Source organism: Ixodes scapularis, unplaced genomic scaffold (genome assembly GCF_016920785.2).
Source record: "Ixodes scapularis isolate PalLabHiFi unplaced genomic scaffold, ASM1692078v2 PGA_scaffold0__279_contigs__length_252992795, whole genome shotgun sequence".
NCBI lineage: Eukaryota > Metazoa > Arthropoda > Arachnida > Ixodida > Ixodidae > Ixodes > Ixodes scapularis.
In genome coordinates, this window is record NW_024609835.1 from 180,402,637 (window position 1) to 180,430,364 (window position 27,728).

The window sequence follows — 27,728 nt, forward strand, 5'->3', positions numbered from 1 at the left end:
TAATTGTACGATTTTTTTCCTTCTACTTCTCTGAATATTAGAGTCTACCAATAATAAAACATTGACTTTTATTTCTTTAAGCCCATCTCGGTGCAGATGTAGCAGACTTTCGTTCATGGCGCACTTTGGCGCAAATGGCGCAGCACTTCCATCACAGTCAGAAAGGGAGGCACTTGATTTCATTTCGTTTATTTGGCTCAGGAAAGTCGGGAGCCCGCCGCACTGTCAGCGCATATGCTCAATCCCCCTCCCGAGGAGCGTGCCCACGTCCCTTAGCAAGCGACCGAGCGACGTCGAAGGGAGATGCAAAAGCGCAATGCCTACACCACGGATGTCGCGTCTCCGCAGTGCGTTAGTGCGCGGTGAGGAGCGCAGTCAACGAGGCCAACTAGCCCGCCTCAACAGACCACGGACAATGAGAAGTATGGCGGGGAACTCTTGAGTACTGTCTCAGTATTCGATAACGAAGATAATCAGAATATTGCCCGTCCCACCGCCCGCACGCACGCACGCACGGTTGCACGGACACACACACACAACAAAAAAAAAAAAAGAGAAATACATCATCTGCTTTGTGAATAGAAAGTCCAGAAACTGTTGACTGCTGGCCACACAAGTAGCAAGTAAAATTTTAATGTTGCAATAAAACAGGCACAGAATTGAGTTTCAAGTACAGTCTGCATTGAAGGTCTGCTGTGCCATCTATCATATCAGTTTTACATCGATTAAGCACCAGTACATCCCAGATTTATGTACAGTGAATGCAATCCTTAATTATGTATAAACTGGCTTAATCACTGGATTCATCTGCAGCCTAATGCAAAACTCAACCCCTTTGAACAAATTAGCCTCAATTGAACAACAGCTTATTGGAGGCTGCAATAAAGACAATGCCAGAACATTACTTTGGTAGTACTATTATAAATTATTTGCACCCGAGGTACTTTTTTTTTTTTTTAAATCACTGCCAGTGGCTTAGCAAAGGGAAGGATAAAAGGTTTGTGTGAAACCTAATATTTATTACAATTTATTTTGAAAAATACGATACTTCTCTACAGCAAAGCAGGTAGACATAGGATCAATAATAATGTTCCCATTAGGGCTAATTGGCTCAAGTGCCTACCATAGAACAGTGACTGCACTGCCACTAATCATCACAATTTCAATATGCGTGGACAGTTCCTGCTATTTTGTTTCACAAAACTATCCATGCAACTTTACTGTTAAGGCACATGCAAGTTAACAATGCAAAAGTAAACAGCTTCATCAGATAGACGCCAATTACAGATAAACAAAAATGCATCCCAGTAACACTGCTGACAACAAACATTCACACTCTTGTTCATATATAAAAGGAGCAAAAAAAATTTATAACTGTTAACTTGCTCTTACAGGAGTGAAACATCAGTGCCAAAACATTTCCACTTTTACTCCTCCCATGCCAACTAAACACAAACACACTATATTGCTTCCTTGTAAGTGAAGATAATCCAGTCCACTAAAAGTTGTTTCCAAGCAAGCCTTCCGTATCTACAGAGTCCTTAAAACTTTTCAACATACCCAAATAAATAGCATGCAACAAAGCTTCCCTCTATAGGTCTTTGTTGGGATTGAAAAGAATCAGGTTCTGCTGACTCCACGGAATCCCAGAACACTTATACACAATGGTCCAGATGTAAGGAATGAAAAACTCTTCAGGCTGAGACTCCTCCACATATCGAAACTTGAGATCTGGAAACTTCTGCAAGAAAGGAAAAACAAATGGTTTTTCTCTCATCACAGCATTCACTACCAGGTGGGAGACTTTTGCTTCAAAGCATGTTTTAAGAAATAAGCAATTTTTGACAAAAAAACAATTTATGTTTAGAAAAAGATATGTAACAAAAAATTTCCGAAAAGTTTTCGTCCATTTTATTTTATTATTGAGATGGATTTAACAAAAGTAGTTCTTTAAAGTTTAGTGCTAGGGAATCAAAACGAGAAGCCCATGGCAATGTTAACTCATTAATTATCTAACTAAATAATTAGCCTACCTTAAAATACCTAGGGGGTGCCCACTCCACTTTTTCTAAAAACTTGATTAAAGGGAAACTGCAGCGGTTCTGTATTTGAAGAAAAACACCTAAATTGTCTTCATGTGGCCTCCAGGATCACGAATATTGAGATTATATTTCAGTGTGGTGCACAAAGGCTGCAGAAATTACTTCTCAAAGTACCGCTGAAGCCTCTCCCTTCCCGGGGCGTGACGTCATACTAAGAGTTTTCAGAATCTACACTCTCGTGCATCTTCAGCGCCTGTCAAAGCTATGCACGTGCACTTTTGCCATTTTCAAAAAGGTCAGAAAGAGACGTCACGACTGGTGTCAGTGCGGGGGAATATATCTGGCAAGCTTGCAACTGCACGCGCTGCCCACACGAGCAACATGTGCTGGCAGCCTAAAGATCCTAGTATGATGTCACGACTGGTCGGAGGTTTTTCGTGTTTTCTCTGCTAAATTCCGTGCTAAATTTAGCGGACAATTTGTTCCGCTAAATTTAGTGAGAAAAAATTTGCACTAAATTTAGAAAAAAAATTTTCCCCTAAATTTATTGGGGCAATTTTTCCAGCGAGGAACTTTTTCCACTAAATTCGGTGGGGAATTTTTTTTGCTAAATATAGCCGGGAATTGTTCCGCTAAATTTAGTGGGGAATTTTTTTCCACTAAATTTAGCAGAAAAAGTTTCCCGCAAACTTGTCAAAAAAATGTTTTCTGCTAAACTCAGCAGAAATTTTTTTCCGCTAAATTTAGAGGGGAAAATTTTTCCACTAAACTTAGCAAAAAAAATTTTTCTGCTAAACTCAGCGGAAACTCTTTTTCCGCTAAATTTAGCAGAAAAATTTCCCCACTAAATTTAACTGAAAAAATTCCCCGCTAAATTTAGCAAGGAAATTTTTCTTTAAATTTGGGGGGGAATTTTTTTTCGCTAGACTTTTTCCGCTAAATATAGCAGGGAAATTTTTCTGCTAAATTTAGCGGGGAAATTTTCCCCCAAATTTGGCGGGGAATTTTTTCCGCTAGACTATTTCCACTAAATATGGCAGGGAAATTTTTCCGCTAAATATAGCGGGGAAATTTTTCCGCTGAATATAGCGGGGAAATTTTTCTGCTGAATATAGCGGGGAAATTTTCCCCTAAATTTGGCGGGGAATTTATTCCGCTTGACTTTTTCCACTAAATATAGCGGGGAAATTTTCCCGCTACATTTAGCAAGGAAAGTTTTCCGCTAAATTTAGCGGGGAACTTTTCCCCTAAATTTGGCGGGAAATTTTTTCCGCTAAATATAGCGGGGAAGTTTTCCCGCTAAATTCAGCAAGGAAAATGTTTTCCCTAAATTTGGTGGGGAATTTTTTCTGCTAGACTTTTTCCGCTAAATATAGCGAGGAAATTTTTCCGCTAAATTTAGCGGGGAAATTTTTCCGCTAAATTTAGCGGGGAATGTTTTTGATAAATTTAGCGGGGAAATTTGTTTGCTAAATTAAATGGGGAAATTTACCCATAATGCATTCCACTGTGACGTCACGTGTGATGTCATTAGGGGAAACGTCCCATAATGCAACGCGCAATTACGCCGACGCTGCTCAAGCCGGAAACGGGCACCTAAGAGCTGCGCTCTAAAAAACAAGACAACGAGACACGCAAGTGAACACTCTAGTGAACACCATGGGCCGGGAGGCCGAGGACATCCTGGCCTTACTGAAACTAACACACACAGAGAAGCAAGACTACGATGCTGTGACACGAGCGCTTGGAAAGCACTTGATGCCAAGAATGTATGTGATCTAAGAGTGGGCAAAGTTCAACAGCCAAAAACAAGAGGAACATGAACCTTTGTTACAGATCTCTATAAGATTGCCAAAACGTGCAAATACGGGGAACTGAAAGAATTGACCAGGGATCGACTCGTCGTTGGACTGATCGACGTCAAGCTGAGCGAAAGACTTCAGCTGAACTCTGAACTGACATTAGAGAATGCTATTTTGACGGCGCTTAATTCTGAGGTGGTCAAGTAGTAACAAAAGGAGATCCGCAGAAGCGAACAAGTGATCCCAACGCTCGATGAAGTCTAGAAAAATCGCCTCAAGGAAGCAAGAAAACCGCACATGTGAACATCCCACCAGCACAAGAACAAGACCAAAGCAGGACACTGCAGGTGGTGCGGCGACGCACGCGACCACACAAAAGTGCATTGCCCGGCTTCAAACAAGACATGCAACCACTGCGGGAAAAAGGGCTACTTCAAAGCGTGCCTGTCACAAAAGGGCAAGCAAGAAACACGAACACACTTCGCAGCAAGGGTATCGAGGAAGTTTACCTCGGTGAGGTCAAAACCCGATCAACCACGGAACCCTGGAGTGTCACTGTCAATGTCAACGGCTTACCTCTCATGTTCAAAGTCGACACTGGTGCAGACATAACTCCAATTGCACTCAACGACTAGGAAAAGGAGACCATGTGACCTCTAAAGATCTCAGCACACACACTGACTGGCCCAGGTCAAACACCAATTGTGACAGTGGGGTATTTCAAAGCCACAATTGACCGGCGTGGTACAAGCAGACAAGACAATGCCTTGGTCATCAAAGGACTGGGAGGCACTGCTAAGCCAACAAGCAGTAGGGTCTCTTAGCATGCCATAGTGCCCACTTGAGCTTGGGGAGACATGTGCGTGATGAAGCTATATCTTCTATCTTCTGGCTCAGTATTCTAAGTTGACATCTGGACTCAGACACATGAAGACTGAATACCGCATCGAAGTGAAGGACGATGCCAAGCTTTACGCCATCACAAATCCAAGGCAAGTTCCTCTTTCATTGCTCCCACATGCAGAGAAGGAATTGGAAAGAATGCAAGACATAGGAGTCATCCAGAAGGTGGAAAAAGCAACAGAGTGGTGCTTTCCGATGGTCGTCGCCAAGAAAAAGAACAGTGAGCTAAGAATTTATGTCGACTATGGTCAACTAAACTGACAGGTGGTCCGTGAATGCATGCTGATGACAACAATCGACGAGTGCCTCGCCAAACTAGTCGGTGCAACAGTGTTCAGCTGCCTAGATGCTCCAGCCGGGTACTGGCAGGTGCCCCTCGCCGAAGACTCTCGAAAGTACATAACCAGGGTGTCTAGCAAATTATTATTTTGAAATTCCCTGACTTTTCCAGGTTTTCCCTGATAATTTCAGGTGAAATTCCCTGAACACGGTAGAGGCGGTTAAATATATAAGACCATTACAACACAAGGCATTGAGCATCGAGCACTGTGAGGATCATTTTGCACGGGCTTAATCCAACTTGCACATTCCAAAATATTCGGGTTCCTCCAGTCCCGATTAAAGGGACACCGACAGGGTATTAATGCTCGCCGAGGCTTTTAGTTGTACATGACACATGAGAGCCCAACTACCCAGAACACAATTTGCGACTCGAAATTCGGTTTCTTTCCGCCCAAAAACCGCCGATCAAGAACTGGCCGGTTCGAGTCTCGCTCACTCTCTTTTCCGTGGTCGCGGGCCGTTTTCTAAGGTATCGAAGCAACCACCAAATTTAATGAAAGTCATTCGTCACTGAAGGCACACACTCAGTATTAAAAATAAAAAAAAAAACATGAAACCCATTTTTTGTGGCTTATAAAAAGCTGCAAATACGCCGATTGGAAAAAAAAAAGTTCCACAGAGAACCGGAAGCATTCTGTGCGTGCGTCGTTTTGCGTATTGTGGGACTCACGGGGACGTGGGACCTCTACTTCAGAACTGTCGTTCGCGGTACCGGCGAATTCTGTCTGCCTTTAAGAGAGGAATTCGGGACTGATAAAAAGAATTGGTAGTCATCCCGTACGACATGCCCGACCACGAAGCCGATTTGCACAAAGACGTTGCCGAGCCGTCGCTCCCTTCTCCTGCCTGAAGACATCGCTCGCGATAACGTCAAGCACCGCACGAAGTGTTTACTTCGAGTCAGGCACGTAGCCAGGATTTTGTTTCGGGGGGGTGGGGCCCACCCCTGACAATATGCTGTATGAGGGGGAGGGGGGAGAGGAGGCCCCAGCAAAATGGAAGACTTCGGAGGGGGCCCGGGCCCCATGGGCCGCCCCCCCGGCTACGTGCCTGCTTCGAGTTGAATATGCACATGTACGATTTCCTTACTCGGTGCGAATGTCGCCAATGCGTCGTGCTTCATGACTTCGCCCCAGAGTGCTTTTGCTGAAGAAAAATTGGCAGCAAACTTTGCAACTTACAGTTTACCGGCTGAATTATTACTAAGGAACAAGATGCCCCAGTAGCTCAGTGGGAAAGACGTCTGCTTCACACGCGTTAGGACCAAAATCAATCCCCAGTGAAGTTTTTTTTTTTTTTTTTTTTGCAAACATTTTTTTGATGTTTACACTTGTTTTTTTTACAATTATCACTGAAGAAACAAAGAAAAAATAACAAATAAATGTTGTGGACGACACGTCGCTGAATTAAATGGTATGGGATTTCCTTTTTGACACCTGCAAACTCAATGTAATCACTTTCCACAAAATGCAAGGAGCATATAAATCAGGTAGCGTCCGCTTTCCGAGGTGCCCGTGAATGTTCTACAAGAATTGCAGCCAGCCATTGGTCCCGATTCCGTTGATCTTTCGGAAACTCTGTCGCACAATGCCACTACTCATCTCCCAACTCAATGTACAAAACAACTCATATTGGAGTACAGAACAGCGAGCGGAACAAACATAACCGCAAAAAAATCGCACGGCAAACAACAGTTCCCGCTTCGCCGCATGTCGTCTGCTTTGCAGAAAAGAAAAAAAAAAACAAAAAAATGCACGGTCAGGTGTAGCCACGTGACTTCCACCACTCACACTCTTCTCTCCCCTTCTCCGGCCTCCGTGCGCGGGTTTCGGTTTCGAGCAGTTGCGTCTTTTGGCTTTATTAAAAAAATATGCTACTCTGTTGCAAAATATTAATTGGGTAGTCCTCCGACACCATAATAAAGCGCCTGGCAAAAAATGAAAAACATTTTTTGGGGGGTGTCAGTGTCCCTTTAAACAAGCACCTTCTTGCCGCCGACATCGTCAGTGAAGAGGCCACTCCCGAAAACATGATAAAACCACTACGCTTAATCAGACACGTCAATAACCAAATGGCAGCATGGTGGGCAGATGTACTTTCGGATACTTTTGACCTGGATTGGATTGGGGTCTGCGACTTTGACATTTGTTACTAAATCTAGTAGCTCTAACTGGATCTAGCTTAGAGTAGCACCCTCAATCTAATCCAATCCAAGGTTGGGACTGGATTTGTCAGCTGTTCCTTTTCCATCGGGTAGCACACTCTATATCAGGTGAGCAGAGCTTGCGTTCCGCTCTAAGCAGTATTTGTTGCCTATTTTTCTGTCCCTAAGTCCTCAAGCCTTTGCTCAGGGCACTTGATGGCGTTTCCGGCTCATTTTCCCTGACTGGGCTCGCTTTGTGGCAATATCCCTGACAATTCTCCGAGTTTTCCCGGTAATTAAAATTTTCCTGACAATTCCCGGTTTTCCCGGTCGCTAGACACCCCGATAACCTTCATCACATCCATTGGATGATTCCAGCTACTCAGACTGCCTTTCAGAATATCATCAGCACCAGGGTTCTACCAACGAGAGATGCGTCAAGTGCTCGAACTGGACGGTCTGGCGTCTTTAAAAATGACATCATCGTTTTTAGATGAACGGTGGAGAAACACAGCAAGAATCTACACAAGGTGTAGAGCCAGTTGGAAGAAGCAGGAGTGACCCTCAACGTCAACAAATGCACCTTTCATGAAAGCAAGGCTAAGTTCCTAGGACACGTGGTATCCGCAGAAGGTGTCATTGCTGATCCAAGCAAGGTGGAAGCCATCACTCAACTGGACCCACCATCAGACGCGTCCGAAGTGAGGTCCTTCCTGGCCTCGACAAATCACCTAATGTCGAGACCAGTTATAACGAAATAGTGGCTACAGCGAAGCGATCACGATTTCCCATTCCATTTGGCACATCGTTAACCGAAGTGGGTTATAACGAAATAGCGGATATACCGAAGGGATTTCCGATTCCCGTTGACTTTGTTACAACTGGTCTCGACAATAGCAAAGTTCCTTTCAGGTCTGGCAGACATGACAAAACCGCTGAGGGACCTGATGCACCAAGACGCAGAGTGGCTTTGGGGTCCGGCTCAGCAACAGAGCTTCGACTGGATCAAGCAGGCACTGAGCACAACCCCAGTTCTCATCCACTACGACTCCCAGCAGCCGCGTACTGTCTCATTCAATGCATCTCACGGGCTAGGAGCCATTCTGCTGCAGCAGGCAGGTGACAGGCTGCTACCAGTGGCATATATATCCCGTTCACTTTTTGAGACAGAACAATGATATGCCCAAATCGAAAAGGAGGCGTTAGCCATCACATGGGCATGTGAACACTTTTGCAGGTACCTCCTTGGATCCACATTCCATGTAGAAACGGATCACAAGTCCCTCGTGCCGCCGCTCACGACCAAGTGACTCGACGAGCTGAGTCCCCGTCTCCAACGCTTTCGGATACGCTTGCTAAAGTATGACTACAGTATGTAGCACACCCCAGGAAACAAGTTGTACACTGCTGATTTACTGTCCCGAAAGCCACAACCAAAGCCAGTCAAAGATGACGAAAGAGACCTTGAAAGCACAGCACAAGAGCATGAGGAGTTGGCACTTGAACAGCTACCTGCATCAAACCAAATGCTGGACAGAATCAGGGCAGGCATCCAAGCAGACCCAACACCTGCCAGAGTGGTTACCTTGTGCACCTCGTCATGGCCGACCGTACATGGGATCGCACCCGAACTAAAGCGCCACGCAGAGGTGGCAAGTAAACATTTCATGGTCGACGGTCTTCTCTTCAAGAGCTACAGACTCGTCATCCCACCAAACCTGGGGCTTGAGGGGCTGGAAAGACTTCATTCTGGCAATATGGGCACAAGCCAATGTCGCGCAAGAGGAAGACAGTTGGTGTGGTGGCCCAGCGTTGGAACACAGGTGCAAGCAAGACTGTTGAAGCATGCTCTGTCTGCAAACAACATCAAAAGCCACCAACTGAGCCACTGCTGTTGACACCTTTGCCTCAAAACCCTTGGGACACCATTGGCATTGACCTCTTCACACTGGAAGGGAGAGACTACTACTCCAGATTCTTCGAGGTGGAGCAACTAAAGGGCACTACAACAGAAGACATTGCTCAGGTCTTGGAACCGACCGCACGATTTGGAGTGCCAAGAACTGTGCGCACAGACAACGGTCCTCAGTTTGCCTCAGCCGAATTCAAGCGTCTAGTGGAACGTTGGGGGGTAAACCATGTAACCTAAGTCTGCACTACACTCAGAGCTATGGCGTGGCAGAGCATGCAGTCCAAACAGCAAAACAACTCCTGCAGAAGTCAAGGGACATAAACCTGGCTCTCCGGGAGTCGAGGGTTTCTCACCCAGTGAGCTGCTAATGGGTCGCCACCTCAGTAAGACTGTGCCAACCACAACCAAGATGCTCACACCTAGGTGGGACGACAGCGACTTCAGGCACAAGAACGAAGCACACAGAACGCAAGTGAAGCAGATCTACAAGGCATGCCACAAAGTGCAAAGTTATGAACACCTGCCGCCAAAGACAATGACGCGCATTCCAAGTAGTGCAGCATCCTACAGTACAGTGAAACAGCCAGTGGCTCAACCAAGGTCCTACGTTCTAAGCACATTGAGAGGACTGACACGACGCACAGAGAAGTACGTGCAGCCGGTAACGGTCATAAGAAGTGAACATTCGTGCAGACCACTGAACCGGTTGGACTTGTAGCTTTCTTCTCCTAAGAAAGGGGGGTGTCGTGAGGCCACATCTAGAGGCGAGCGCCGCGATGCGCCAAATAGGAAAAGGGGCGAACCGAGTCTCGTACACTCGCTACGACGCAAGCCTGTGGTGATGTCGTCCTGTGTCGGTGCTCGTATGTACCATCTCTAATGCCCCAAAGAAACCGTTACTGTTCTACATACCCAACGGCTACGACAGATATGCCAGCGAAGCTACTTCTGAGTATGTATTTTTAGATTTCTTTCAATAAATGAAAAACCGTATTGTAGCCATTAAAAATGGCAGCCATAGCACCAGAGGCTTAAAAAGTCCCAAATCTGGTGCAGAGTTTATACCTTCAGCCTATCTGTCGGCCAGTGTAGCGCTGCCTCCTTGATGGACTCCATCACTTCAGCCACCGAAAGGTTCTTTTCGGGCGAGTCCAGCCGGGACGAGAAGTAAGACAGGACCTGTTCACAAGTCATAGGGAAACGGGAAGGATAATTGAGGGCACAATAATGCAAAGAGAATGCTATAATTCAGTGAAAGAAGGGACATACCGTGTCCAGGTTCTGAACGACGTCTTGGAAGTTGGGGTGCATCCGGAAGGGGTCGAACACCTGCCTCTTGTAGAGCAGCGAGTAGAGCAGGTTGGGGTTACTTTGTAGCTGAGTGCACAGGCAGGAGTTGATGATCTCTAAGATCATGCGAAGTACTTCTTCGAGGATGGACAAATCCTGGAGCTGCGCAAGCCAAGACAAAATGAATATGGCAAAGATAGGCACCTCTTAATACAAATCAGTGTGAAAATCAGTCCATTTCCAGCTGGATTACAAAAGTGGTCTTAGCTGGATCCAGTTGCTTTGTTACTATTCCAGCTGAATTTCGTTGCATAATGACTACTGTAAACTTGCATTAAATCGACCTCGACAAGCACTTAAAATTTTGTCGTTATTTTCAGACTTTAATCACAAAAGGGGCAGGAAAAGGGTCCGAGTCAAGCTCACTTTTATTGAACGAAGAGTTTGCGATCGTTTGCCGCAGTTTGTGCTCAAAAAGCGTTTCTAACAGCGTCCTCTGGAGGGCACCAATATAATGTTCTTTCAGAATTTTCTGTGTGTGAAAAGTAGACCTCTGCAGCCTAAAGATCGGCCTAAACAAAAGACTCAAATGAGATATTTTCGACAGCCTTTCCCTTGCTTTCATCTGCTGTGTCCATCCTACAACTGGTCACGTCGGCCACAATGTCACTGTCCGTAAATGGCCCGCAGCCTTCCGTGCCATTCTGTACATTCACGAAGTCTTCTAACAAGGTACAACGAAGGGCGGGAAGTAAATCAAAGAACTGTTCTGTGCAATTCTGCAGAATCTGTAGTTGTGGCTGGTCCAGTCGAAGCGTGCCAACTACGATGCACCACTCCACTGCCTTGTGTCGCCTTTCCTCTACTCTGCATCAACTTTTCCGTACCACGTGAGGATGGCAGGAATAGTTTCCCCAGTACTGTACACCCGAATGCTGGTGGTGTGCTGCCAAGGTGGGACTACCTGCCAATAGAGCTTCATCGGTGCAAACAAAGCAAAAATGGTTGATTGCACAGTGCCATTGCTAAATTGCAAGCTCGAGCTACAAATAAAAGGAGCCTGGCGCATGTGCCATTAGTAGAGTCGCCTGCACACAAGAGAAAGAAATGGCAGCAATCTTTACCTTTAAAGGGAAACTGAAAGACTTCTTGAGAAAAAACAAGTTAGAGGTGAATTCTCACATATTTCTATCCCATGAATCTGAATATCATGTTCGTATTGCTCGAAGATGTAAACTAAACGCGAAAAAACACGAAAAACCCCTAACCAGTTGCGACGTCATACTAGGATCATTGGGCTGCCGAGTGCGTGTATTTCGTGTGAGTAGCGCATGCAATTGCAAGCTTGCCAGCCATATTCCCTCGCACTGACAGCAGTCACGTCTCTTTCTGACCTTTCTGAAAATAGCAAGAGTGCGCGTGCATAGGTTTCACAGGTGCTGAAAATGCGTGAGAACGGATATTCTAAAAACTATTAATATGTCGTCACGCCCTAAGAAGGCAAGGGAAGGAGGGGCTTCCGCTTGTACTTTGAACATTAATTTCTGCAGCTTCCGTGCACTAAATTGAAAAATAATCTAAATATTCGTGATCCTGGAGGTCAAATGAAGACAATTTAGGCGTTTTTACTCAAATATAAAACTGCTTCAGTGTCCCTTCAAAGTCTTATAATGCATGAATTGCAATATAGAACTTCAGATTTTCGATTTTCCCGTTAAATTTAGCGGGGAAACTACATTGGTATATAGTTCAAGTGACGTCAGCTTACGTGACATCAATTTCCCCGCCAAATTTAGTATGAAAACTGAATTGCTGGATAAGCCATATGGCATCAATTTCCCCACAATATTTACCGGGGAAATCAAATTAGTGCATTACATGCGCCGTCAATTTTTCCTCCAAATATAGCGGGGAAACTAATTGGTCACTATGTCTCAAGACGCCAGGTCACGTTGCATCAAATTTCCTGCCAAATTGTGCGGGGGAAACTGAATTTGAGTATAGTTCACGTGACACCAATTTTCCCACTAAATTTGAGTGGAACATGCATGAACGGATGGACACACGGACGAACAGATGGATGGACAAAATTGGGGGATTGGGGTGGTAGTGTTAAAAAGCATTTCATGCATTAAAAAAATAGTGGAAGCCCAAGCTACTTATATGGTGCCTTGCCTATCTACACACGATTTGCAGTGTAACAAAAGAGCTGGGTTCTGCATTTGTGGAATCTCCATTACAGTGTTGCAGGGCAAAGTGTGCCCAAATGCATAAATGTCCGGTTGAACAACATCATGTGAAGTCCTTCTGCGTTTGAATTAATATATATTTTCCTTCATGGCTGAGACCTTTGAATGAACGTGGTTGATTAAATGAAAAGTCAAACTAACCGAGGTCAAATCAATACAAGCTTATTGTACACAGAAAACTGTGGGGTGCTAGAGAGGTTCACGAAAGTGAGCAGTAACTTTCACACTAGTTTACACCAAACAACTAAATCCAAAAAAGCTTATTATGATAAAAATTTAGATTGCCATAAGCAATAGTGATGATCATACTCTAGCCCTTCTCTAAAAATGAAACAACATAAAATCACTTTTTATCTTCAGTTAACTACAACTGCTTACAATGAGCATTAATTCAATTGGACCTAGCATTTATACTGAGCAAGTACAAATCAGTATTTGTCTACATGTGCTAGTTTGATAAACATGCATTTGTCAGAGTGTCATACCTATTTCTGTTCCTCTCCAACTGCCTAATTTTTTTCACGAGATAAAGAATCATGTCCCTCATTGAAAACAACAAAGCGATATCTTTCTTTTTTTGCTGGACAATGAGTAGTTACTTTAGTCGAGCTTGCAGCAAGTACAAAAAAGGACAACAGTTATGTCTCTTAAATACAAAAACCTCCATTCCCCATATAATTTCCCGTAATGCAAGCTGTCCACAATAATGGGACAAAAAGGCATGCATCTTACCAGTTAGTACCGAAAACTTGAGTCTACATACATACCGTAAAATACCGGGCAAGCACCCACTTAAAATTTAGAGATAATCGCGAAAAAATGGGGGATGGGTGCTTGTCAAGTCATCAATTTTACATATCAATGTACTGTGCATATTTTCTCAGGTCTTACAAATTTGCGAATGGGCGCTTAATGTGGAATAGGTGGATGCTCGGTATTCTACGGTAGCAGGGTGCCCATATCAATGGGAGACATAACTTTATCGAGCATAAGAAAAAACAGAACAGAGAACATGAAAAACCCCTGCAGTAGCTACCTCTGGTATTGCACGCATCACACAAAGATCTCGACAGCAGCCTATTGAGATAAGAACGTGACAGAGGAAAGGGACATAGAGTGCTCCACTGCCGACTTTTCTTTTTTAAAGCATGGTCTCCTTAAATGACACTGTGCTCCATGATTTTGCTCCTTAATTGCATGCATAGTGTATGTGAGTGCCAGACTTGTTCACAGACACTTCCTCCGCGATGCAAGAGCTATTCTACCCCACGACTGAAATTGCTTTGAGCAGCATTGTTTACAATGACGTTTACTCACGAGATCGGTTGAGAAGTCCTCGTCCGTTGGCTTGAGATCAGGATTGTTCCTTATTTGGTCCATGACTTTCGCTAGTCTCTTGGAGAGTGTCTCAAACAGGCTAAAATAACAAAATAGAAAAGCGATGCTTAGCACACAAGACAGAAGCAAGGATGTTTGCTCCATTAAGATAGCAAATGTGAGTTTGCTTTTTAAGGGAGTACCGTATAAACTGGAATATAGGTCGAACCCCTAATTTACAAGTTGCAAAAAGCGAAAAAAAGTTTTTATGGCAAGAAAATGCCACCTTACCTTGGTAACAAAATTGCCCAAGTGTATGGAAGGACGAGAAAAGACAGCACACTTATTTAATTGCTTTGCACGCAATAAAACAGGAAGTGTGCGAGCGTTACTACTCAGGCTCTTCAGAACCTTCGTCGTATGAGAAGTTTACAAACGCAATCTAAAGGGACAACGCCATCCCTTTGAATTGCGCCCTCGAGAGCCGGAGGCACGAGCGACCTCGTTGCCTTCCGTACGGATGCACTCCGACGTTACAGATAGCAATTTGGCGCGCAGATTCCGAATAAAATTTACCACCTTTGTTTTTGATTCAGGGTACACCGCCGTCCTTCCACAAAATAAAGTTTTCTTCGCATTGCTGCACGCCACCAGTTTTTGTCTCTGCCTCGCCGGTAGCGTATGTTTTTCTCCTATACACCAAACTCTCGCTGCATTGCAAGATTCCCGTGGATCTCTGCATAAGCGACTGCCTCCTTCTTGAAGGCTACCATGAACTGTCTTCTACTTCCGCTCATTATCACTCCGGAAGCGGCAACGGTAGATTTAACAAACCAAGGAGCGCAAGTGAGAGTGAATCGTGACCATCGTGACAAGTGGACGAGTGCTAGGCAATTGCAAAGAAAAGCAACATGGCAGCTTCAGCCAGCCAGTGTTGCGAGATTATTTTTGTTTTTCCGCTAATGACCGTAATATAAGACGAGCGTCAACTTTTTCAGGTCCATTTTCAAAAATAAATTCGACCTATGTTCTGGTTTATACGGTTCTACCATTCAGCCTTTCGTTTATCAGCAATAGACCCTTTCCAAAATTCAGTCTGGCCACTTTGATAACTATCATCAACCGGTGTATGGCATCTGTACGTGCTAATGGTAGCCTTTTTGGTGGCTGATGATGACGCTGAAGTCAGAAATTGATGAGCCCGGACATTCTAGACCTTACCGTCATACACCGAGATAGCCCACCTAAAATCGAAAGCAAATTGGGTGAAAGTAAGCAGTGGGCTAACTTTCCGTGTGCGATCAAAAGAAGTTGAAAACTGCTAGTTTTAGATTCTGCTGTCTGCAAAACCTGTGACTGCAGGGATGGGCGATGAATCAAAAATGATTGTCCTTCCCCGTCAGCAATGTTCGCTTATCTCCCGTCTTTGCTAAGTAACACCATTTCCGCCAAGGTCACCATTGGCCAAGGCTCCGCAATTACTAGAAGTGGGCTATCTTTTGGCACTTTTAAAAGAAACAGCAAATAGTCATAAATGGGGGGCGGGTTATTGTTCAGGGGTGGGGGCATCTCTCAGAACAATACATTAGTCCACTATTCCGTTGTTTGATGCAAGCATGGTGAGACTTACGAGTACTTGTGCACAACACATTTGAGGGTGCCCTGCAAATCCTCGGAACGAATGCCTTCGAAACGCCCCACACAGCCCATAACAGTCAAACGGTAGACAGTAAGTGGATGAACGTTAGCATTCTTTTTGGGTTCACATATAATAAATCAGTTGGAACACACTCGGCACTGCCCCTCGTGATGGACAATTTGCGAGTCTCATTGCAAAGCCTCCGATGCAATTCTGGACAGCTAGATTACACACCCTAGATTCAATTTCTGTATAGTAGTTCTATCTTTCTTCCCACGAGATGAAGATTTATCGCGATCAAACACGCAGTCGAGACAGCGCTCCGGATTGCAAACATGGTGTCTTCATCGCACCTTCTCCGAAAGCATATAAAGTTTTGTGATTCGAGTGCATCTGCGGTCGACTTTGTTGACGACAGCAGCATGAGGGAGTTGAAAGATGATGTCGGATCCTCAAATTTTGGTTGTTCAGGGGTCAAAAGGTATTATACTTGCGATGAAAAGACCGGCACATCACACACATGATGAGCACTGTACATGCTGTCAACAAGCACGTGCTTGCGAAACGGAGGAAAGAAAAAGCGGAGATGTATGGTCACAGATCTCCATCAAGAAGCCGCAGCTTGTTGACGACCACAACGCAGGAATGCTTGGAGGGTAAAAATCTGACCAGTCGATTGGATCATAAAAAATTCCGATAAGGTGCATCCGTTGGTGGAAGGCTCTCTTCTTTCACTGCATTGGCATCTCAGCTGTCAACAGCTATAATCTTTTTCAAGCACACAGCAAGCCGCACCCGAAAATTCCTGAACTCTACAGAAATTTGCGTTTTGATCAGCTGTCGTTACGAACGGAGCTCGCCCAACAGCTTCTTGGACGTGATGTAGAGTATGTCCCGCCCCCTCCGGCCCCTGAACAACTGCATCACAAGCCCCAGGAAATGGAGAAGTGGCACAACTGCAAGACGTGTTATGAGGAGTGCCTGCAAAGTTGGACAAAGACATGTCTTCCGCAGTACCTGCGATAGTTACCCGTGCTTTACCGCGTTCAGAAACTGTTCCACCACATGGCATGCACGCCATGACAGTTGAGACTATGCAGTAGAACTTGGTGAGTTTTTTTTTATCTATGGCAATGCAATTTGCAGTCTTTCTTGCTATTAAAATTTGGCATATTTCATATACTTAAACAATTTCCAACTGTCATTTCTTGGTGAGATATTTGCATATCTTTTTCATTTTTGTTGTGCTGGACACAATGATTTTAATTTTCAGAAGTTAGATTAAGTATATTGTGATATCCCAAGGGATGCCCCATCCCCGAAATATAATCCACCCATACATTTGGCATGACTTGCTAATTTTCAAAAACAAGATAGCCCAGTTCTAATAATTGCAGGGCCCTGGTTAATGATGACCTCGGCAGAAATCTGTTACTTAGCCACGGCGTGAGGTACACAAACATTGCTGACTGGGAACGACAGTCGATTTAGGTTCATCACTTTTCCCCGTGATCACAATTGTCGCCAGTCAAAGAATCTAAAACTAGCACTTTTTAACCTTTTTTTTTAATCACACATTGAAAGTTAGCTTGCTCCTTATTTTCACCTGATTCGCTTTCAATTTAAGGTAGGCCATCTTTTGGGGTATTACACTAATTTATTACTCATATCTTAAACTTACGAGGGGGATCCCAAAAGTATCCTGAATTTGTGGGGATGGGCCGTTCGTAGTACCAGCTTCCGCTGCTAGCAGCGCTTAGAGGCACCCCCTTCCGAGCCAGCTTGCCGATCAGCGTCGTCCGCTAAAGTTCTAGCAGCATGGTGTATACTTTTTTTGTAAGTGCTCCAAGCTCGCTCTTTGTTTTTTGCAATGTTTGATTTAAAGGACATTCCACATCCACAAAATTTTTTTTTTTTCGTTTCGGGACTCTTTTTATATGGGCAAACAGAAAAAAGACACACTGGGGAGGAGGGGGTGGAAAAGCGGTCATGGCATTTTTGTTAAAAAAAAGTAGTACTGACAGGGCAGTATGTGCTGAGGCATTGTTGTGATGGAACCACCACTTCCCCTTCACCACAAACCAGGCGTCTATGCCTCACTGAGTCGCGCAGGCATTGCAGATCTCCCAGGTAAAACAGTTGAGTTTCACCGGGAGGAATTAACTCGAAGTGAGCAATGCCCGAATTTTCTCAATGTTTTCATCAGTTGAGGAGATCGAGAGTCACGCCGAATCCCCAGGTTGGTCATCGATCAATAATTCACCGGCCCTGAAGCGAGAAAAGCACTCGTAGACCCCCAATTTCTTTATAGCGAGAATTTCACGGCCGCACTCTGTTTTTTAATTCAGACAGTGCAAAAAACAAGGAATGATTTTGAACCGCTTGGAGAAAAAAGTCACAACATACCGCTAGAACTTTAGCAATGACGCCGGTCGACAAACTGGCTCGGAAGGGGTGCTGCTAAGCACTGCTAGCAGCGGAAGCTGGTACTACGAACGGTCCATCCTCTGAGGAATTCATTCCAGTTACTTTTGAGTTCCCCATTGTATATTATTTATAGTGCTACATTTTGATATACCGTATTTACTCGCATAATGATCGCACCCCCAACACGGGTACTGATATTTGGATTTTTTTTCCCCATGTGCAATGCACGCATCTTCAATTTTCGGCTCCGCGAGTCTTGAATCACGTCCAACTTAGCTAGCCACCAAGGCCACCAAGCCTATTTTCTTTTGCCACTAAGCGGTCAGGCCAAGTCAAGCCAAGCCAAGCCGCTCTCGTAATGGCTGCAAGTGCGTAGTTGCGGAAGTGATCTACCGAGAAACCGAGCGGCGCGCACACTTGACGAAGCTTGGGTCGAGGAATTACCCAGCCCCGGACATTCTTTGCCTATCGGATGCATTGATGTCAATGAACATGCCGTCGTCTGTGGTACGCTTTCGGACAGTGAAATCGTGGAAGTGGTTAGGCCCAAGGACGGTCGCGTTGCTCTCTATGCTGAGTGAGCTTCGTAGGGTGCTTTTCCTTCGGCAAAGGGCACGCCAAAAGTGCCCTAAAAAGGTTCGCAATTTATAAAGCATGGTCACTGTGGCACGCCCCGACTAGCCATGGGTGTGCCTCCACCAGTGGAGACGTGCCACAGTACCTTGCCATGCCATATTGGCACCTAATATGACATTTGCACGAAGTGTGTTAATGCCAAACGTTTAAAGCTGAGTAACGCTGATTCTTGGGCGAGTTGGTGCTGAAACTTTGAGAACATGAGAGTGCTTCAAAACAGGGGTGAGAGTAAGAATGAGACAACACAATCTGAAGGAATTGAAGTTAGCACATTGTGTTGTCTCTTTCTTACTCTCGTCCCTTTCTTGAAGCACTATCATGTTCACAAAAATTTTACTCCGCGTAATGAATGCAACCCCCAAATCTGTGTCAATTTTTGGGAAGAAAAGTGTGTTCATGATGCAAGTAAATACGGTATTTCAAAAAATTTTAAAGCACATATCTTTCAGAAAAGAAGAATACCGAGACCCTCCAAAGATGGGCATTTTTCTCGTGGTAAAAAAAAGGTTAAGTCGGGTAAGTGCCTCGTACAGAAGGGTGTCTTCTTATCAACATCGAAACTGAAAGGAATTGAGAGAGAACTGTGCGGCAAAGCACACTGTCACTTTCATGTGCCTGTTGTTGAAACAAGGAAATGATGCTGCCTGAATAGATGCTAGATTTTACCCCCCTTAGCATGCAACAGACTGTTATTTGAGCCACTAAATGACACTGAATTTCTGAAAGGGTCTATTACCTGTACGGCAAAGCACAGGCAAAAGAAAAGAAACATACAATATTTGAATGTGAGTATTTGACCGGAATCTCTTTGGTTGGGAGAACAGAAATTGAAGGAGGACATCCATCAAGCCCCAATTAGAGACCCAACGTTCTGAAAGCCTCTTCTTCAGGGGTGACTATGGCTATGGATACAATATTACAGGGTTAAAGCAGATTATCAACATCTCACACAACAGGACAAGAGTGTAAGAACTTTAGAAAGCACCACTCACTACCATAGGGAAGTGGATTTTTATACACAAAATAAATTTTCGCAGCAACTTAACTTTTGCGGATTTTGCAACTTAATTTATAATGTGAATACATTGTTCTAAGGTAAGAAATGCATAGAATATCCAGACAAGTGGTGAGCGAGTATACGAGAACACATAAGTGAACAGATGAATGAAAGGAGGTTATACATCTCATCATAAATCCATTTTTAAAATTTTTCCTGAAAATAATGTTTTGATGAATGATCATTTCTACAGAAGATATCAGGGTTCATACCTGACAAATCTCTGGCAGACATACGGATGCAAGTTCTTGAAATGGTTGGACATGTTTGCCAGCGCAGCAAGGCAGTTTGTATGCAGGTATTTGTCCTGAAAAAAAGAGAAAGAGCAATTTACCAGTCATGCAATCTCAAAAAAACGTTTCAACAAATCCATTGGCAGATGTATACTCTGAAACAAGAAACCATCTACTAAACATGTACTGAAGTGCACAGAAAAGAGCTTTTATAATGATACAATGTAAAGCACAGAAAGAAAGTCTAGCATCACTTCAGTCCAACTTGTCTGCACTTTATCTAGAAACCAGCACTGGTTAGCTATACTAATATAGAATAACAGGAACACTCAAGGGACCACGAAGCAAAAATTGAAAATAGGAAACAGAATGATCCTTCTTTTGCCAATGCCAGCATATTCCTGGGACGTCACTGTCACTTTCCAGTACTCCAAGTAGCAACACACCTACTAAAGTAAGCTGACTGCTGCCGTTTTGTGGGTGATGATGATGATGCAAGTAGTGCTGCTCTCAGCACCCCCAGTAGCTAGAAACTTTCTAGAACCATCTTGGGCTGTGAAAACCTGATCAGCACGACTTTCCAGCTGTGTTGTGCATTCCGAGCTTTCCAGCCTTTCTTGGAAGTTTCCACTTAGCAACTTGCGTTGTTCATGTTGCATATCCTTTTTGTCTATTTTCCACTAGGGCTCATAACCTAATACCCTAGTTACACTAGAGCTCTTAACTGTAATTAAGCCAACAACATATGACTCAACCGCGATCGGCTGGAGTTACACGGCGGCGCCAACTGTCATTCAGCCGCTAACGATCATTGAGTTCAACTGAGCTGGTCTACCTCAGTTATACACTATTTCACCTTATGATGTACTGCAGGAAGGCTACCAGTGCAAGCTCCTTGCTCTGGGGCAGATCTCGGCGGAAAAAGCTCTCGTACATGAAGGGCAGCTGCCACCACTATGAGCTCGTGCTTCTAGCCTTTGCAGCAATACAACATAAGGTGAAACGGAGTATAACTAATGGAGGTCTGCCCAAATAGAGCTAAAGATGGCGGCGTCCGCTGCATCAACACCCATGGCCAGTGCCAGCGAAACACTTACTATTATGGGAAATTGGGGGAGGTATCTAGAAAGTATCGTAGCAGCAAATATTGTCGGAAGAGGTATGATTCAGGGCCAGAGCTGCCGCTAGAACGATCACGGCACGTCGCGAAAGTCAAAGCTTGGCAAGGGCAGCCATTGTAATGTCGGTGACGATGAGATTTTCGTTGAGTCCCTGTTGCTTGAATTTGTATGAAACGTTCCGATTGTTGTTTCTCTACTCAAAATAAAATAAAAGAAGTTTATTTTATTTTGTTTTTGCTGTTTATAATGAATGAAAAGTGTACATATAATTAATTTGCATCGTTATTTAATACAATGATAATGTGACGTCAGTTTAGGTTTCTTTTCAGTTTCAACTGTGTCCCTTGACGCACATCTCAATTGAGGTTGTTAGGCCTATGTACCATGTAACACTGAACAACTTAGTTGAGCTCAATGACGGCTGGGCGGTGTCAACGATCATTGGCTTAATGACAGTTAAAAGGGATAGTGTAACTAAGGTATTAGTGCCTCCTGTTCAAGCATTTATGCTTGGAATTCACATGAATGAAAGCCACTGCCACTGGCGTGACGTTGCAGACTATGACAACTGTTCTCTACCGAAATAATTCTTGCAGAGTCGTCCTGCTCGACCTTCAATTAATATCGCAGATCACGTCGGGGAGGGGAACGGAACAGACGCGTCCAATCCATTGCTTTGGTGCTGTGCAAAAAGCAAGCTCTCCCCAAAATGAGTTCCGCTTAGATTCTGTCCAACTATCGTTGTTGACACTGTTGATTGGACGTGCCGTATTATTTGAGACATTTTTTCTAAAACACTGTTCGGATAACGAGGCATTGTGTGGCACGGAAAATATATGGTTTGAATATTGAGACTTGGCAAATTATAAATACTTTATTTGTGCATGGGAAATATGCGTGCCTTTCGGCTATCCTCAGCTGTCAATTATTTTCTATGATTAAGGATTTTGTCGACCGACATAGCTAAGTGGGTGGCCGAGGTGAGAAGTCAACCCAGAATAAAACAAACATTCCAGTGGCATTCATTCTGCCATGCACATCCTCGACAAAAATAGCTTACAAATCTTGTTTATTCCCAAAGATGACAAAACGTTTTGTCAGTGACCTCGAGGAAGTACACATGCTATAAAATGGCAGAAAATATGCAGATGAATGAATGAACCATACTTGATCGAATGAAACAAATTCTAAGAAGCCGCCGAAAGACAAAATCTTTGGCGGAGCCGGGATTTAACTCTGGGCTAAACAAAATGTGTCTAATAAGAGGTGTTTTAGAAGCACACACCGTCGCGTAGAATGCAATACGACGCTTGCTGGCGCATTGTACATGCTATATCCGATACCCAATCAGATAATTTGGAGACCCAGAGTTCAAATCTCGGCTCCGCGAGACTTTCTTTCGGTGGCTTCGTAGACTTTGATTCGTCCGATGAAGTATGGCTCATGAATCTGCATAATTTCAATTATTTCCTCTTTGGAGATAGCGCTATAAAATGCAGAAACAAAGAAACAAGTGTGGCAACGTATCTGGCAGCAGTGCAGGCAGGCTGCTGCTAGCTGGTTAGGGTTAGCAGGAACCAGCCTCAAACCCAGTGAGTGTGCTTAAAAAAAGGTTCTCTTGTCCCCGGAGCCAAGTCTCCCTCAAGAAGGTATATGGGATGTATGGGTTTAAGGAATTGGTTCCTATGGTTCTATTAATTAAGGTAAATATTGAACCAAAAGCCAAATAAACGACGTCTCACCCTCATGCGTGTCATGTTGAAGTGAATGGTCCGTATCACCACCAGGATAAGAAGGCCGCCCAAGGAAATCTCTGAGAGCGACCTTTCTGTGTACCAGGAAATGTTCTTCAAGGTCTGCCAAAAGTTCAAGCAGAATCACGAGAGTCAAAAAGCATCAATGGACCTTTTGTAGAAACATCGGTTCGAGAGTAAATGGCTGCAGTACCCTCACTCTCTTCCTTCTGGCCGAGCAGAGAGGGAAGATGGTTTCGTTGTGTCGACTTCGGGGTGGAAGATTACGCAAGATGGGGACAAAGGAGAGTGTGGGGGAGCCGTATCTAGGTCACAGCACCTCAATGGGTAAACAGGATGTAGCTGACGTTTTGGGTGTGGAACGGGTGGGAGAGGCCTTGCGCGCGCCTTGTTTTCTCGCCACTTAGCCTCGAACCCAGTCGCATGTCTAGGTGGCAGCACATACTGTAAACAACTTAATTTTCGCGGGTTCAAATTTTCGCGAATCGGGCCAAAGCTGAAAGTTTGAAATTATTCGCAGGCTCTAATTTTCGTGAATCGAGTGTAGCTTTTGTAGCGTTCACATATTGCCCGTATTGTTCGCGGCATGTATTTTTTGAGAATTGTAGGCGATTCGCGAAAATTAGGTTTTTGCGGAAATTTAGTTGTTTACAGTATTTGCCAAGAGGTCCATTTAACATACATGGTTGTTCTGCATGAAAATACTTATTTATCAACTTGAACCATCAAGTCCGGAGGCAATGTAGAAAAGACACAAGAGGCACACCCCCTATAGACCAGTGTCCGAAATCCTATCCCCCAGCAATAAAAATGAGAAATAATAATCTCAAATGCAGGCTCTTGTAAAGGCAGGGGCTGCGTATTAACCAGGATTTTTGCTTTTTACAGCACTTTGGGCATCGGTGTTGTTCTTGGAACTTCATGACCATGCATTTCTGATGTTCGTGCACTACAATGTATATGCAAAAGTTTCTAAAAACAAAAACAAAAAAAAAAGTCTTGCAAAAAACGCAGCCCCCTACTGTATAATGGCATCAGCATTAACAAACATGGGGCCATGGAACAGGGCAGACACTGGTCTATAAAGCTATCAGTAAAGCTTTGTTTGTCCATAGACAGCGACTGTTTTTAGTTATTGTGAATGATACATGCTAATAGCTTTGTGCAGAAATTACACGAAATACTTATGAACTGGAAATGAACTTCATGTAACCTTGCTGCCCCTGTTCTCAGTGTAACTGAACTGTTCATCGCAGCCCAAAGAAATGCTGAGGTTTAAAACGAAAATAAATGAGTTCATGCTCAGTGCTAAGCCACAAAGACTGGTTTCCTTTGTTGTCTCATTCTTAAATGCAATGAAATGCGCCATCCAGGTGAGGGAACGGTTTCTGTCGAAGCTGTAAAGAATTTAGCCAGGACAGGCAGTCAAGAGATTGTATTTTAGATCCACAACTCCTTTTTTGCCGTGGCCAATGGCTAGCGGGCAAAATACCGGTATGTGAAAACTCCAATACGGCAGAAACTGGATAACTGATAATAGGTACACTAGGTGGTGCTTCTTTTTGCATAATGCCCATTTTGTTAACTGCATTCAGCATAGTTAAGTCTTTTCAAGTGCAGAACTCTTTGCTGTACTGCACGAGACTCAAGCACTAAGCTTAGGAAAGCACTTTACAGTAACACACCAAGCATGCACCCATGTTACAATAAGCCACCACTTGCTACTTTTAAACATTTCAAAAATAAACAAAGGACATATAAAGCACTCTGCCCAGACCTCTGACCCCATCCAGCTAACCGAGGCACTCCTACGCATCACTTCCCTCTCCGAGCACGCTGGTGCTAAAGAGAAAAGCTTGATGAGTGCACGCAGGTGCAAAACAGTGAAGCTTGATGCAACCACATCGGTGCAAAGTGGTGGAGCCCACCCATTCAACCAGCCCTCGTGCATTTCCGCTCAGACCTAACAAGTGCCCATAACCCAGTTTTACAAGATTATCACCAAATTTTGGGTGGGCGTTTGCTCAGTATTTTATGAAAGAGGAAAGCATAGCTGAGTGCCCCCTGTACATTGCAGTGGCAAGCTCACGGTGGATGTACAAACAGCTGCTTGGACGAATTTCCAAAACTGCATGGTGGCACTCATATCTCACAATGCTTTAGACAACTTCAATAAAATTATTGGGCAGGATCCCAAATGTGAGCCCCCCCCCAAAGATAGTTAGCGCTTCTCTACGGATAATAGAAACAACTCACAATATCGTGAACAGCCTCGTTGAAAAGATCATCTTCACTCAAAATGAGGACCACGATGAGAGACATGTAGATGTGATGGGATGTTTTTTCTGGGGCATCATACAAAATTTTCAGGATGGGAACGATCTGCAAGGAATTTAATCGGTTACAAATTACACCCACAGTTCACAACTGTCTTAATTATATTTTATTTCCCAGTGATTACTTGATCGGAAGGAGAAGAATAAGCTACAATACTCCTAAAAGATGTACACAGTTACTGAAACAAAACCTCAAAAGTACATTTGGAAGAAAACCTTGTACTAGTATGTCAGTGAAAAGTGCTGAAGAAAAACTAACCCTTCCTTTTTCATGGCTACATAACAAAGCCCAACATCAGAGACCAGAGCCACAGAAAACAATTAATACTAAGAAAGAAAAGCAAAAGAGTTGCAAATTATGACCCCTGTAAACCTCATAAAGTTACTAATATCAATAAATTATATCTTTACATGATAAGGGCAGTGTAACAACACACTGTTAAAGGGAAAACAAATGCTGTTGTGGCCTATTTCCTATTTCCTTTAACTATCACCACATCATCAAAGATAAAATTTTACAAATTTAACGGTAAGTACAGCATAGCAAAAAGTAGTTAGAATTCAGCCGGCGTCACAACAGTATGCACGGGTATTAATGCGAAAACAACGAAACTTAATCTACTGCTGCCTGCAAGTCACCCCCCCCCCCCCCTTTTTTTTTTTTTAAGGAACAGATACTTTAATGGGGAGCTGCGGACCTATGTGCGGAGGTTGGGCTACTTGGGGGCACTGGCAATCATATTTCCGCTGTCATCAAAACCCCCGGAAACTCATTCCCAGGAACACAGATTCTCATATCTAGGCATGTCTTTCTACTAGTAAAAAATGACCTATTTTCAAGCTGTTTCTGAATCAGAACCTGGAATGAGATCTCTAAACAGATGTTGCAACATTATAATTATTTTTGTTAGATACACTGGTGTACTAGCACGACACTGTTAGCACAAACAAGCTAATGCTAGTTTTTTTGTTTTTTTCTTAAAACCAAAAGGCTGCTATCAAAACTACTGTGTGGTGGAAGTTACTCATTCGGGTCACTAATCTAAGCGGTAAAACTTAGTGCCCACCAATACTTTTTTTTTAAAGTAAACTGCGAAAAAAGGGCCATGTTATGCCCGTGCTAAGAGTGTTGCACAATGCACATTGGTGCCAAAAATGTGCACCGAACATAGCGTGGTTAGTGTACCGTAATACCTACCTCTGCCTCTACCTTCAGTACATGTTCTAGAATGCACTATAAGAGGAAATTTCATGAAGCAGTGTTTAACAATGCAGGATGTGTAGCTAAATTGAACACACCTATTTCCATCACTATATGCACTTCAGGGTTCTAAGAAACAACAAAATGCAAGATGCTATTGAATATACCTTTAAGGCTCAAACTTGAACTCCACGGGCAGCACTCCTCTACGAGGCACCAACAAAACCAACAAAAGCAGTGACCGTGAACTTGTGTTCAGAATTAATATTTTGTGAGCTCTGTGCCCAAGGAAAACACCTCATTTCATCAACTTTGTTGAACTGCAGCATGTGGGAAAATTGTGGATTGACATATAGGAGCTACTAATATGGCCATGACGCACTCCGCTAACAAGTGATATCAAACATGAGCAGTCTCACCAGCAATTCAATGTTGGATCTTGACAGGACGTACGTCTTGAAGTTGCTGTTTCGGTGCATCAGCAAGTACAGCAGTAATGTTGTCTGGTCATTGTTCAGAGTGACACACAGAGTGTCGTAGAGTTTTCCGTAGTCTAGCTTGAAAGATGGAATGGCTTCCACGCTCCCTCCTGAATCTGAAAGGAAACACAATTAAAGCAATGAAGACACCTACCACTGAGAGTCTCAGTTGTCTCGACAAACAGAAAACATTGTACTACCTAAAACATTGACAGGGATCGTGCAGCAATTAAAATAATCCAGCAGTTCAAAAACATTAATTGAGCCAAAAAGAATCTCCATATTGAAACTTCACACTCAAAGGAGTTGGAGAAAGTGGTCGTAGTTTTCTGGACAGTGTTTCGCCTCTGCACAACCAGATTGTTTTGTATTTCAGAGTACCACGTTGGATAGCCGGCGCAAAGCGCTAGGTCTATGTCCGTGAACTTGTCAAATGCCATGGCAGCATCAATACAGAGTTTAGTTTGTTGATTTCACGCCTTGATAATTTGCTGAACATCGCAGTGCAATGTTCCACATAAATAACTTTCTTCTTGTACTGCCTCCACTTATATGATGCAATGAATACCCGGTAACAATACACGAGCAAAGGCACCGGTGAATTATTAAGAATAGTTATTGAAGTTAATGGAACAATGTACTAAAACATCTTAAGGGGAGGCACGGCCTAGGAATCGCGATTTTTTTCAAAAAAGTCACATTTTTGGAAAATAGGCTGACCAGCTTTTACAACTCATAAAGAATGCTGTCCAAAAATTTTATTCCTGTAAGTAAAGTATTTACTCCGAAATAAATTATTTTCGAAGTGCTGGCAGCCGATTACGAAAATGTGCCATTTTCAAAGC

General features: G+C 43.7%; 1 protein-coding gene across 1 annotated transcript in view; it reads right to left on the minus strand.

The window, feature by feature from the left end:
• Nucleotides 1-597: 597 nt before the first annotated feature.
• LOC8043710 (dymeclin) overlaps nucleotides 598-27,728 on the minus strand; it is a 43,193-nt gene continuing 16,062 nt past the window's right edge. Inside the window, exons 9-16 of the mRNA XM_042290632.1 lie at nucleotides 26,824-26,999; nucleotides 25,124-25,249; nucleotides 22,856-22,969; nucleotides 19,972-20,066; nucleotides 14,001-14,100; nucleotides 10,414-10,596; nucleotides 10,210-10,323; nucleotides 598-1,741 (exon numbers count right to left, since the gene is read on the minus strand). Coding sequence (XP_042146566.1) covers nucleotides 1,592-1,741; nucleotides 10,210-10,323; nucleotides 10,414-10,596; nucleotides 14,001-14,100; nucleotides 19,972-20,066; nucleotides 22,856-22,969; nucleotides 25,124-25,249; nucleotides 26,824-26,999 — 1,058 coding nt within the window. The 3' untranslated portion in view covers nucleotides 598-1,591. The remainder of the gene's footprint in view (nucleotides 1,742-10,209; nucleotides 10,324-10,413; nucleotides 10,597-14,000; nucleotides 14,101-19,971; nucleotides 20,067-22,855; nucleotides 22,970-25,123; nucleotides 25,250-26,823; nucleotides 27,000-27,728) is intronic.